The sequence below is a fragment of the Delphinapterus leucas genome, chromosome 8 (genome assembly GCF_059928025.1).
Source record: "Delphinapterus leucas isolate spDelLeu-1000000601 "Yukka" chromosome 8, BTC_Dleu_Yukka2, whole genome shotgun sequence".
Taxonomy (NCBI): domain Eukaryota; kingdom Metazoa; phylum Chordata; class Mammalia; order Artiodactyla; family Monodontidae; genus Delphinapterus; species Delphinapterus leucas.
Genome location: NC_143136.1, coordinates 79,088,680 through 79,101,939, shown reverse-complemented (window position 1 = coordinate 79,101,939; position 13,260 = coordinate 79,088,680). Strand labels below are relative to the sequence as shown.

The 13,260-nt window shown below is 38.9% G+C and overlaps 1 protein-coding gene across 10 annotated transcripts in view; it reads left to right on the top strand.

Annotated features, from left to right (window-relative positions):
* The first annotated feature begins 7,087 nt into the window (after positions 1–7,087).
* The window catches only part of RIF1 (replication timing regulatory factor 1), a 65,800-nt gene continuing 59,627 nt past the window's right edge, over positions 7,088–13,260 (top strand). For 6 of the 10 annotated variants that reach the window (XR_016394157.1, XM_089916824.1, XM_089916823.1 and 3 more), the window contains exons 1-7: positions 7,106–7,232; positions 7,648–7,763; positions 8,506–8,584; positions 10,606–10,702; positions 11,807–11,934; positions 12,028–12,122; positions 12,993–13,182. Coding sequence is in view for 9 of the 10 variants with exons in the window: in XM_089916824.1 (XP_089772950.1) it covers positions 7,660–7,763; positions 8,506–8,584; positions 10,606–10,702; positions 11,807–11,934; positions 12,028–12,122; positions 12,993–13,182 (693 nt within the window). In the remaining variant the exon portion in view is untranslated. Of the gene's footprint in view, positions 7,233–7,647; positions 7,764–8,505; positions 8,585–10,605; positions 10,703–11,806; positions 11,935–12,027; positions 12,123–12,992; positions 13,183–13,260 lie in introns of all 10 variants that reach the window. The other 4 variants (XM_089916827.1, XM_089916828.1, XM_022569707.3 and 1 more) reach the window with 3 other exon arrangements.

Genomic DNA, 13,260 nt, shown 5'->3' with positions numbered 1-13,260 from the left:
GTACCCTTTTCCCCACTTCCTCGCCAACCTCTATAGACTTTTTGATGGTAGCCATTCTGATGAGGGTGAGGTCATATCTCATTGTGGCTTTGATTTGCATTTCACTAATAATTATTCAATGCTGAAAATGTTTTCATGTGCCTGTTAGCCATCTGTATGTCTTCTTTAGAAAAAAGTACTTTCAAGTCTTCTGCCCATATTTTAATCAAGTTGTTTGTTTTTTGATATTGAGTTGTATGAGTTAAAGCAAAACTTATTGTTTCCAAAATGTACTGATCCATGATCATGAATGCATTTAGTTGTCATAGCTCTTGTATCTTCTTTATTCTGAAACGGTTCCTCTGCTTTCCTTTGTTCCTCATGACCTTGTCATTTGAGGAATATAGGCCAGTTTGTTGTCTGACTTTTTTTTTTAATTAATTAATTTATTTTTGGCTGCATTGGGTCTTCCTTGCTGCACATGGGCTTTCTGTAGTTGCAGTGAGCGGGGGCTACTCTTCATTGTGGTGCGCAGGCTTCTCATTGCAGTGGCTCCTCTTGTGACAGAGCACGGGCTCTAGGCGTGCGGGCTTCAGTAGTTGTGGCGCACGGCCTTAGTTGCTCCACGGCATATGGGATCTTCCCAGACAAGGGCTCGAACCCGTGTCCCCTGCAATGGCAGGCCAATTCTTAACCACTGCACCACCAGGGAAGTCCCTGGCTTTTGTTTTTATTGGACATGCTTCAATATGGATTTTTCTGATTCTTTCCTCATGGAGAGATTCAGGTTATGAATTTTTGGTAGGCACACCATAGAAGTGATGTTGCTTCCCCAGTGAATTACCTCAGGGAATCTCAGTGATACTAGTTTGTGCAAGTTTTGGTGATTTTCATAGGTGTCTCCACTGTAAAGCTGCCATTTATCTCTTCTTATTTGCTTATGAGGAGATACTTTGAGACTGTGTTCCCCATGAGACTTTTGCTCAATGGTTTTAACACTTACTGATGATTATTGCCTGAATCAATTATTACAATCATGGTTGCAAAATGGCAGTTTCCTAACTCTGTCATTCCTTCTCCTCCCTTTATTTATTTATATTTTAAGTATCAGTATGGGCTCATGGATTCTTTTTTTATCCAATGGTTTATAATCCACTGTTCCAGATTCAGCCAGTGGGAGCCCTTCAAGCTGGCTCCTGAGTCCTTTAAACATGTTCCCAACATTTTTAAGCACTTGTTTACTTTCTGGCACGAAAAAGATATTCCAGGCTCTTCTTATACTTTGTCAACCCCAGCCCTGGTGTTAGTCATTTCTCTAAGGATGTCTGATTCCTTTTAGTGAAACATTTTTTTCCAATATTTTGGATTTCACTACATATCAGTAAGTATATAGTTAGCTGACTAGTATTATACAATATAGATGTACCATAATCTATTTAACATGTCCTCATTGGTTGTTTCTAATCTCTTTTTTTTTTAAATCAAACAATTCTGCAATGAAATGTCTCCAAACTTTATTTTGTTTATGAATGAGCATATTTGTAGGATAATCGCTTAGAAGTAGAATTTCTGCATCAAAAACTCTGGAAATTTGTAATTTTGATAAATACTGCAAATTGTCCTTCCAAGAGATTGTACCAATTTACATTTCTACCAGTATCATATGAGGGCTGACAACAAAGCTTACAAATTTAGGTCAAAATTCTGTTTTATCCATAGTACACTTCGAGGATTTAAATTTTTCAGTTATATTAGCTTACTAGAATAGGCAGTTTAAGAAAAATTTCCTTAATCCAGTGATCAAGAAAAGTAGAGCATTTAATCATGCCCATGAGTAGCCCTGGTGATGAATTTGAACTGGATTAATTTTCTAAATTTGTGATTATGTTCTTTCTCCAAAAAGGCCTAAAGCATAACAATCAGTCACTATCCCTTTTGGCTCCTCAAGGCTGTCAGTTTCAATTATCTTTGTAGCTTTGAGCTTCTAAAGACTTGTTTTCTCTCCATGAATCTGCTTTGAAATATAGGCAAACAATTTCTGCCATACATGGGTGGGTTTTTTCAAAAATAGATTTTTGTATTCCAATTACAAATAATAGTTAAGAGCTGTCCTACAAAAGTTAAAGAAAACTTGTGCCTTGAACACAGTAGGAATCTCAGACTTTGGTATTGAAAAGAATCATTCAGGTGCATATTAAAAATGCAGATTATTGGACTTGTCTAAGAACTTCTGATTCAGTAGGTCTGAGAGGTATAGACCAGATTTGCATATAGAGAAGATTTCCAGTGATTCTGATGCAATGATCTTGGAACCACACTTTGAGAAATATAACATTAAATTATTGCTGATGGACTGTAGTCTCATACTTTTAATGTGGGCTAGGAAACCCATTTCAGTTAAAAAGTGGTGGTTTTTTTTGGAGGGGATGGGAAGTATTCATGGTTTTATAACATGTTGTTTTACTTAAACCTGAGAAACCAATGTTTCTATGGCTAACATTTTCTGAATATTTATAGTATGTACACACTCATTGTTTAAGCAGTTTCCATGAATTGATATTAACTTACATATACCTCACAAGCCCATGAGGCAAGTACAATTACTCTCATTTTGCAGCAAAGGAAACTGAGGCACAGAGGTTGAGTGGCTTGCCAGTCACACAGCTAAGAAGTTGTAGGGTCAGGATTCAAACCTTAGCAATCAGCCTCTGTTATACTATGTTGCCCCTCTCTTTTCATTTTAACTTGAAGGGGCTCAATTTTCTCATCGGAAAAGGAGTTGGCTTGGTCCTAAATGGTAGGAACTCTGCACAGCTCACTGGAAAGCGTGTAACTATATGTACAGATAAAGCCTTTGGTCTGTTAAAGGATTAAAAGCACCTCTTAGTTAATACAATTGTATAATTTTGTGGAGTAGGTCTGAATGCAAAGGTAGTAGATTTCGTGAGGGTCCTGGGGTATGTTATTAGCTATATATTTTTATTGTATCTGAACTAATGATGGGATGAAATAATCCTTAAAAAAATTTTCTTTTACCATCTATTAACTGTTGAAAAGTCCATCATGGGATCTTTTAGCAACACAGGACTAAAAAGCTAAAACAATCTCAAAGACTGCCTTTCTTTAAATGAATCCAGTGAAATAGTTATCATGTTGGGTAATGTTTCAAATGTCTCTCAGAACCCTCATACTCCACAATTTTTAAGTGACAAACTTTAAACTAGCTCATGTATTTCAGAAAAAAGAAAAAGAAACCATGTGATTTTTCAATTAATGTAATGTATTCATGTATTCATGTAATAAACACCAATTAAATACCTACTATGTGCCAGGATTTGTGCTAGGCACTAGGTAATAATATTTATCATTTACTGGACTTTGATGTTGGTGTTTTTCTTCTCATCTTACTGATGAAGACACGGCAAAGTTAAGCATTTTGGGCGCAGATCTTAAGTTGCACAGTGGCAAAGCAGTATTTCAATCCTCACCAATTTGACTCCAAAACTAGGTGCATTGCATTAACTTTAGTAATTTGGATTACAGATGGATACTTTATTTTACTAAATGATTAACTATAGTAAATAGTGAGTTTTCATAGGACTCTTTATACTGAATTTTTCTTACAATGTTCAAGAATAAATCTACCAATGAAAACCATACCCCACAGGGCAGAGCTCATTAAATGTTGATGAATGAATGCAGCTTAAATAGATTAGTTTTGGGTTACACATGACTACAGTAAAGTTCCCTAGTTTACTCTTTAAGCTTCACATTGCTTATTTGTAAATCCAGGGAAAGTACTTCATCTTAGAACCATTGTGAGGAATAAATGAGATCATCTATTAAAACATCTAGCACTCAGTAAAAACAGTTAAAAAAAAAGCAATATTATAATCCTGAAATTATATGTTTAGGCCATAAACTGGGATCCTAGTTGGACAGATCTAAGAATTATGAGGTAAGAAGAATTATTAGGACCACTGGGGCAAGTAGGAGAAAGGAGTCATTGATAGATATGAGATTATATGCTTGATCTTTATTGAAAAATGTGTGATTAAAGACAAGAATGGGGAAATTAGGCAGGAATATGGGACTGAGGTTGCAAAACTTTTCATCCTGAGGGAGATGTTCTGAGGAGAAACAAAGATATAGGATTGGGAGAGGCAAAGCAGATAGATATTAGTTGAGTGAATATATGAAAGGATGGATGAATTAATGCATGGACAAATCAACAAATTAACTCAGAATATTCATTGAGTGTCAGGCAGTACAAATTTATTGCTCAGTGGGAGCAGGTCCATGGTGGTGGCTTCAGAATTCCTATAAAAGAGAAGCTTGGGTGTAGCAATCTGGTTGGAAGGGTGTCTGGAGAAGGGTCTAGGTGGTGAATGAGATTGTCTAGACTGTATAATCTCTTAGTACCTTAGATCAGAAAATACTAAAGAACAGGGAAGGGGCCCTGATTGAGATAATGGCTGGAACTAATTTCCCTCAGGCTAACCCTCAACTCTGCCACTGCAAATGCACAAAACCAAATCAATGGGCTACTCACTTTAACAGGTCTATGTACAAAGCGCTATGTCAGCATGGAGGCAAAAACATTTAATTCTCCATTGGGACAGAGTAGATGAGGGAAGGATTTCATTAAAAGGTGTGATTTTAGTTGACTCATTTATCACACTTGAAAAATCGACTTAATATTCTAAACACAAGGAACAACATAGACCTTCAAAGACATAGAAAAGTTAAAGATCCTGGCAGACTGTTCAGAACCTGGCTTAAGTGGGGGTCAGGCTGGAGGTGAAGCAGTGGCCCAATAATAATAGGCTTGCATGTTATGCCAAGAGTTTTGAAATTCATCCTGATTGATGGGAACTGCTAAAGAATCTCAGGCATGGGAGTGACAATGATAAAATATTACATAACATTTTAGGAAGATCACTGTTCTACACATTTGAAAGAGGAGCAACATGACCACCCCAACCTCTTCTTTATAAATGAGAAATTCGAAAAAAAAAAAAGAATAGAACAAAGGCCCTATACACAAGGAATTTACATTCCAGTGGAGAGAGGCAGACAATAAAAAATAGATATACGATGTAATATCAGATTGTGATAAGTGCTAGAAAGAAGAGTAAAGACGGGTAAGGCACACAAGGATTGAGTGGAGGTACTTGTCTAAAGGCAAACAGTGTTCTTTCCACTTATCTCGTAGCCACCATAAAAAATAATAGGGTTTCAAGATCCTCTCTCACTTTCCAACACAACAGCTCCACTATACTGAAATCTCAATGTTGCAAACTTCTCCATGTATTTCATTCATTGTCTAATAACCTCTTTACCTTCTTAAGTATTGTCTTGCCAAAGTCCAGAAAATGAGGAGCAAATTCCCCTCCAAAGGTTAAAGAACTTGTTATCAGGCTGAACTAAAAAGCTGTGTCTGCCATTACTTCTACAGTGTCTCTACACCTCACCCAGACACAGCTTTTCACCATTTCTTGAGTCTTTAATTTCCAGAGGTAGGCTCTGGAAAAACAAAAACAAAAACTTGCAGGTCTCCTTCCCTCTCTTCCTTCATCTTTTTATTTGATACATGTTCTGTGTTGAGTGCTTGTTTCCGCAGACATTTTGCTAGATGCAGATAACACAGAGGCGGGCAAACCACAGCCTGAATTCTGGAACTGTGTGGATAAGCAGTTGTACCGTGTGTGGATAAGTAGAGGCTCAAGCCAGGTGCCTGGAACCTGTGAGGCCAGAGTGGAAGGAACAGTTGCTATTGGGCCTTCAATGCCTGGTTTAAAGTTGATACAATTCTGTGTGCTGTGGAAATTGCTCAGAGGTCTATGAAAAGGTAAGAATTGGCTTTCATTAAGGGTATACTGTATTATTTCATTAAGGGTATACTGTATGTATTATTTTCCCCTGACAATTTCAAAGGACTTTTAAAGGCCATTTAGGAGGGGATTAATCAGCGTTCCTGTTCACTTTGTTGTCTTCACTCAGAGTCATGCACATTAGATACTGAAAAAAACATAACAGCATAATTTTGGTCCTAACACTTTCGTTATCGCTCGCTTGCTTTACTTGTCATTTGCCACGAACTTCATTAGCACCGCGTGTTAGGCCCACGGGCGGCAAGTGCATTTTGAGAGGTGCAAGGTTTTATCTGCCTAAAAGTCCAGTGCCCTCCAATCTAATTGGACAAGATTCAATCTGTATCTTTCCGTATTAACCATAATCAGATTTTCATAGAGTAAATAGTTATCGCAATCATTGTTATGAATTAAGTCACAAGTATACAGCTGATGGAAAACTTGTTCCCTATGAGTACTCAATTTCCAATTCGTTCAAAACACCAGAAATTTTATACAAATCTTTTCGTGTATTTTCTGCATTAAAGTTCTCTGAAAAACAAACAACAACAAAAAACAAAACCAAAACGGGTATACTGTAGTTTCTCCAAGTGTTAACTGTTAGCCAAGTCCCACCCTTCAACACCTGAGGCCAATTAAAAGAATGCAGATCCTAAACCTACGGAATCACAATGTCTAAGGGCGGGGCCCAGAAGCCAGCAGTTTAATCATGAATATCCCCAGGTCATTGTTATGTATACTTAGAACTTGAGAGCCTCTGGACTCTCCAAACTTTTTTCAGTTAGCTTTCACCTGAACCTGAAGTAGGTACTATTATCATCCCTATTTTACAGAGGAGGAAGTTGAGGCATAAAACGGTTGACTAACTTGCTAAGGTCACACGGAACTAGGGTTGGAATCTAGACCAATCTAAACGCAGCTCTTAAACATCACAGTACAGTTATCTCCTGTTGCTAAATGATTTGTTGCTAATACTTCAAGAAGTACTGGACTTGCAGTTTGAAGACTCACTAAATTTAGTCTGGTAAACTTCGGCGATTCACTTATATTTTGAATTTCAAGTCCCTCGCGGGTTAAATACGGGCCAAAACACCCCCACCTGCAAGGTGACCTGAGGGGCAGGGCGGGGCAGCAGGCAGGGAAGGGAGGCGATCGATGACTCCGGCGCGCCGCTGCCTGTTGGATTGGCTCGATCCTCTCCCGCCAGGCCTGTCCTACTCCCGCGCGCTCCAGGGCCCGCCCCCGCCGCCATCTTGGTCTAGGAGGGAGCGGGCCGCACGCGTGAGTAAACAGCCGGAGCCGGGAAAGTCGAGGTCGGGCTGCGTCCGGGTGCTGCAGGGCAGCAGCGGAGAGGACGCAGGCCTATCTTCGTACGTGGGGGTGAATATCGGGGTCACAGCGATAGACGGCGGGGAACCGTCAGCCTGGCGCAACCTCCGCCCCCTCGCGGTGAGACGCCTCGCTCCCCGGGCTTCTCCCGCCGCCGCGCCGGTCTCCTCCCGCTGTTGAAAGCTGCCCGGGAAACTGGTGGCGGGAGCGGGCCCTGGGCGGAGCGCGGCGTGGGCCTGGGAGCGTGTTGCGGCGCGCTGGCGGAGGTTCGGACCTTGGGTTTGTGCGCGAGGGGCCCGGGGCGTGGACGCGGTGGCTCTGGGAGGGCGGGGGCGGGCGCGCGGGGCTGGGGCCCGGACTCACGCGGAGCCGGGCGCGCGGGGCTGGGGCCTGAACTCACGCGGGGCCGCCGCGGAGCTGTTTCCATCGGTCACTGGATTGTCTCCTCTTCCGGTCCGGGCTTCAGGGAGGGGCCGACATGACGGCCCCGGGCCACAGCCCCTTCGTGCCGCTGTTGGAGACTTTGGAAGACCCTTCCGCCTCCCATGGAGAGCAGACCGATGCTTACCTGACTCTGACCAGGTGAGGCCTGTTGGGGGTATGGGGTGGGGCACCCTGGTGGGTCTTGGGGAGGAGATAGTCCGGGTGGGGCACGCGAAGCGAGTTTGTGTATTCTGGAAGTCTGGCAGCTGCGGGGACGCCGGGGGTGCGGCGTGCTAGGTGACGTTCCCGGCTGCGGGTGCTGCTGCCCTTAAGGTGCAAGTTTTGAATGAGGAAGCCTGCACGTGTGTCTTGCAAGCGAAGGGTTAAGAAAAGTTTGGTTGGAAGGGAGCGTGCTGGAGTAATGGCTTTTCAGCGTGAGCCACCTGTGTTTCGGGACAGTGGGGGAACCCACAATTGGTTTTTTAATAGAGAGCAATAAACCGAGTTCTCTTTTAATCGCCAGTGCTTCCCACGTTTTTTTTTCCCCTGCAGACCATGTTTTTCTGAGTTAAATGTAGTTTGGAAATTGCAAGGAAAGGGTAACAACTGGTACAAAGCGATAAAGATTTAGTAAGTTTCTTAGTTTTTAACTAGGGATAGATTTCCCTGTTTCCTCTTCACATAGGGAAGCTGTCAAAACCTGTGTACAGTGTGGATGCACAAGTTATTCTGAGGGTTTCTTCGTATTTATATTCTTACACGTTCTTAAGCATCTTAAGCACTGGGTCAATTAATTTGCCCGTGTTCTAACATGATGTTTAAAAAGATTATGCGGGTATTTCATAGTTCAATTTTGTGTCTGCTGTTTGCATAAATTTGTGTTCTTTCTGCTTTTCTGAAGTCGTATGACTGGAGAAGATGGAAAAGAAATCATTATAGAAATTGAGAAGAAACTTCCTCAGCTATTCAGAGTTTTAAAGGTATGTATGTATATTTGTTGTAAATAGTAAATAGTTTTTACTTTGTGGGGAAAATAGGTTTTGCCAATTAATTCAAAAACTTTGAGTCTAAAATAAAATAACAGCAGGGTTATTATAGTACTATTTGAGGACTTACAGTGTATCAGGTGCTGTATCAGGTGCTATCTTAGTTATCTTGTCTTCTCTCACTTAATCCTCCCTGTCCCAGTGAGGCTAGTCTTTAATCCCCACTTTGCAGAAGAAATTAGTTTAATGTGCGTAAAGTTGGCCGTGGCCACTTGAATCCAAAACTTGCACTCTTAATAGGAAAGCAGTGATCAGAGATTATTTAATCTGTTTTTTTTCTCCTTTTGTAGCAATGTACTTTTAAATAAAATGAATCTGTAGTTTTGTCATTGGTCTACTTGTGTGGGTAACATTCATTTTTTTATCTTCACTCACCCTTAGTTTTTGCCACTCTTGCTTAGTTAAAAAACTGCTTATGGCTATCTTGTTTGCTTGTTTATAGGGAGGTTGTGTAGTTTAACATTAAACTGAGGACCTGTGCTCTTGTCGTCACTTGAGTATACTGTGCCTTTGTGACTTGACTTTCCTTAACACGTAACTTAATTTCCTTGTTTTTAGAATAAAGAGGTTGAACTAAATCTCCAAAGTCCCTTTGAGTTCTTATTTTTGTGACCCTGTTTTTGTGCTTTTAAATGGAAGTATTCTGTCAAGATGTTCATTATACATTTTACCATGATTTTGGGCCAAATGTTGAGGCATTGGGGGTACTACCTTGCCTACCCTTAAATATTCCTGTTATAGTCATCAGTGGTTTTTATTCATGTAAGCAAGAACTTTATTGTGTAGTAGGTCAAGACTTGTTAATAGTGTAAACAATATTAATGGTATTATTTATTGTCCCATTTTTCTTCATTGTCATTTTCCACATTCTTGTAGTGTATTGGTTGTGATGAAGACATGCATAATGTATTTGGTATTTGAGAGCATGTAGGATCAGAAACTCATTTGTATGCGTTTTGAGTCAAGTTGCGTTGTTTGTAAATAGGGTTTGTAACTAAAATGCCTAATAATTATTTAGAAGCATGTGGGTGGTTAATAGAAAAATCAAAAGTTGATCACACACATATTAGCTACTATATAGGAGATATAGTAGTAGCTCTCATCGTCTTAAGTGTTTAAGACTTTGTATCTCAGGGTGTAGTGTTTTGGATGTTTGGTTTGATTAATTATGAAAGGGGTGCTCCAAGGAAGTGTCTGTTCTTATATTTGACTACTGACATTTACCATTCTTCTCTGTCAAGAGTAGCAGATAGTCGAGGATTCCTTGGATATTGGATTCAGAGAAATGGGGGGATTTGAAGATAAATCACTTTGGAATTGGAAATGGTACCAAGAATGCAGGGTTACAAGTAAATGTAGGGTTGGGGCATATGGCAAGACTCCCTTTGACAGGTTTGGGATTTTATAACTTTTACATATAGAATATGCGTTGGGCTTTGAATTCCAGATGGTTATGGACTCAAATTCTCCTGTCTGTGAAGTATTGAGATAATGTTTAAAGGTCCTAGCACTTTAGCTACTTAGTAAATGTTACATTCCAGCTCCTTCCTTCTCTGTGTTAGAGGTGTTGCTCCACTCCATAGCTAATATGTCAGCTTTTGCCTTTGAGTCTTGCTTTCTTTCTGTGGAAGGGTTTTGCTCCTACTCTGTTTCCTGTCTAGTGTCTTCAGCATCTTCCATTTGTTGGCTTTTTTTTTTTTTTTGCTTTCAGATGTGTGGAGATGTTCTTTTCCTTTTAAGAAAAATATTCTTTATTTAGCTGATCTCTACCTAGTTTCCTTCTTTCTTTGCCAAGGTGTATCCATGGCCTCCTGATCTTAATCCTTTTTAATCTGCTCTCAAAGATCAGTTGATTGTTGGAATTAAAATTAATTTTGTTTTTAATCAACTTTTGCTGTCTAAAAATTAATTTACAGTTGTACTTGTTTGTAACAAATGTTATTTTGTTTTCGAAGACTCACATTGCCAGTCAAAACTCAGAGCTCAGTAGTGCTGCTCTGCAGGCCTTGGGGTTTTGCTTATATAATCCGAAAATTACCTCTGGATTATCAGGTAAATTTATTGTGATATAGTATTTTTAGAGTTTATAGTTTGATACTGTTAAAAGTACTGTTACCTCTCTATTAGTTTCATAACCTGTAGTTTAGGATTTGCTTCTGAGAAAGTGTTAAGGTTATATCCTTGTTGGAAGGTTTCTTTTCCTTAGATGTAGTTCTGACTTTGTTACCATAAAGTTTGCTGTAAAAGAAAATAAAATAAGCCTATTTAAAAATAATTGTTGCAAAAACTGAACCTTGTCCTTTATAAAAACACACCTGCTTTGGAAGTTTATAATTAGATGGAATTAATTTTGGAAGTTAGATGGTCATTTATTTTACACAAGCATGTGTTAAGGAACATGCTGTAATTTGAAAAGTTCTTTCACCTAGTGGTAAATGAGATAATTTGGAGCTAAAAGTGGTAATGAAAGCACAGGATCTGATGCTTTTCTGAGTTTTCAAGCATCCTTGGCCCTCTGTATCCTTGGATGCGGAACCCACGGATGTGGAAGGCATAAGGGACATGAGCATCTCTTGGATTTTGATATTCCTGAGAGGGGGTCCTAGAACCAGTTTCCCATGGATATCAGGGGAGGATTGTGATCTTAATTATTGTTCTGTAAGTAGCTTGTCATGGTAAAGGAAACCTGGGAGGTGATCTTTAGAGAGAGGAAATTAGGAATAGGGATTAAGGATATCAGAAAGTTGTTACCATCTTTTTTTCTGAGGAAAAAGTTTCTGCTTTTTTTATATATAGAAATGTTAGCAATCTAAAGTAAGAGTTGTTCATTTTGGAGCAGAGATAAAGGATTCATAATGTCTTGCCAAAAATTGACTTTTATGTTCATACCTAATAATAAGACCTTATAGAAATATTTTAGTTGAAAAATATCTGATTTAGAGGCTACTATCTGTTTTCTCTGAGAATGCCTTCCCTCTGACCTGAGTTTTGTGTTTTGGGAAGAAGTTTGATATCAACATTGGTTCTCTGGTCCTTTTCTCTGGATATGCATTTAACTTTTTGACACTGAAGGGAACAGGATTTTTCTCTATTTTTCTGTTAGAGATTTTAAAGGATGTAAATGATTCCACATAATTAAAACTGCTTATTTTTCAGAGACAAATATTCAAGAACTGCTTTCAAAACTGAATGATATTGTTAAGAATTCAGATAAAAATGTACGTACTAGGGCACTTTGGGTGATATCCAAACAGACGTTTCCCACTGAAGTTGTTGGCAAAGTAGTGAGTATAGTTTTTGTATATGTCTTCTTAACCACATGCCAGTTAAAAACTTCAGACTTACTCGGTTTGTATTTATTTGGTTCTGTCTTTCAGGTATCTAGTATAATTGATTCATTAGAAATAGTCTTTAATAGAGGAGAGATGCATTCTGCTGTTGTGGATTATGAAGCATTAAATGTCATCATAAGGTATGAGTTTGTATGCTATGGAATTTAGAAGAACAGTTTCAGTAAATTTAGAATTTACTTTAAGGAGTAGTCTTTTGGGACTTGAATTTGAGTTAAACATTAAAAGAAGGAAATGTCTTCTAGACTAAAAGCAAGTAACAGGAAGAAGGAAGTAGATGTGCATAAGTTACTAGGTTTCTTTATTTTTACTGAGACAGTCCTTAAAATACAGCCTTGGTTCTGCAGCTGCTGCTAACACAGTTCTGGTTTTAAAAATTATTTCTGTTAAAGCTTTTGCAAGAGTTTAAAAAATAATACAGACTTTTACGTGAGCTGTAACAGGCATTTAGGAAAGCATTAAATAATTCCTAGCAGCAGATGAGGGGAACAGGAAAATCCCCTGTCTTCTTCCTACACATCCTTGCTTTTCATAATGGATGTGCTGACAGCATAAACTGTTGATGTGCTTTGCTTTAACTTGTTTTTCATTCTTTGAAAGTTTTCTTTAGTTGTTGAGCTCTGTTTTAACTACTTAGTGTTCTGATGCCCTGATTGATGTTCACAGTGTATCATGGTTCTCTAGCTGTCCTGTCTTTTAAGAATATTGAACTTAATTCTGTAAAAATAATTAGTATTTACACTTTTTTAATCTGAAGGAAAGATGATACGTTCTCCTTATTTGAAAAGTTTATTAAAATAATAGGGAAGTCTACAAATTAGCAATTAAAAATTAGATCTATTTTTGTGTGTGTATATATGTGTATATAGTATTGTAAAACAGTTGGACCATACTATGCATATTTCTGCATACTTGTGTACTGTATATTTTCCTGGTACTTTAGACGTAAAAAGTGAGGTCAAACTAATTTAGTCATTGATTTCTCTACACAGGCTAATTGAACAAGCCCCAATTCAAATGGGAGAAGAGTCAATTAGATGGGCAAAATTGGTCATACCATTAGTGGTTCATTCGGCCCAAAAGGTACATTTGCGGGGAGCTACTGCTCTAGAGATGGGAATGCCGTTGTTACTTCAAAAACAACAAGAAATAGCATCTATCACAGAGCAGCTTATGACTACCGTAAGTAATACTTTAAGGATTTTTTGGATACTGCATTGTAAGGTTTTGCACCAAGCTGAGGGCTCATATTGGTGTAAT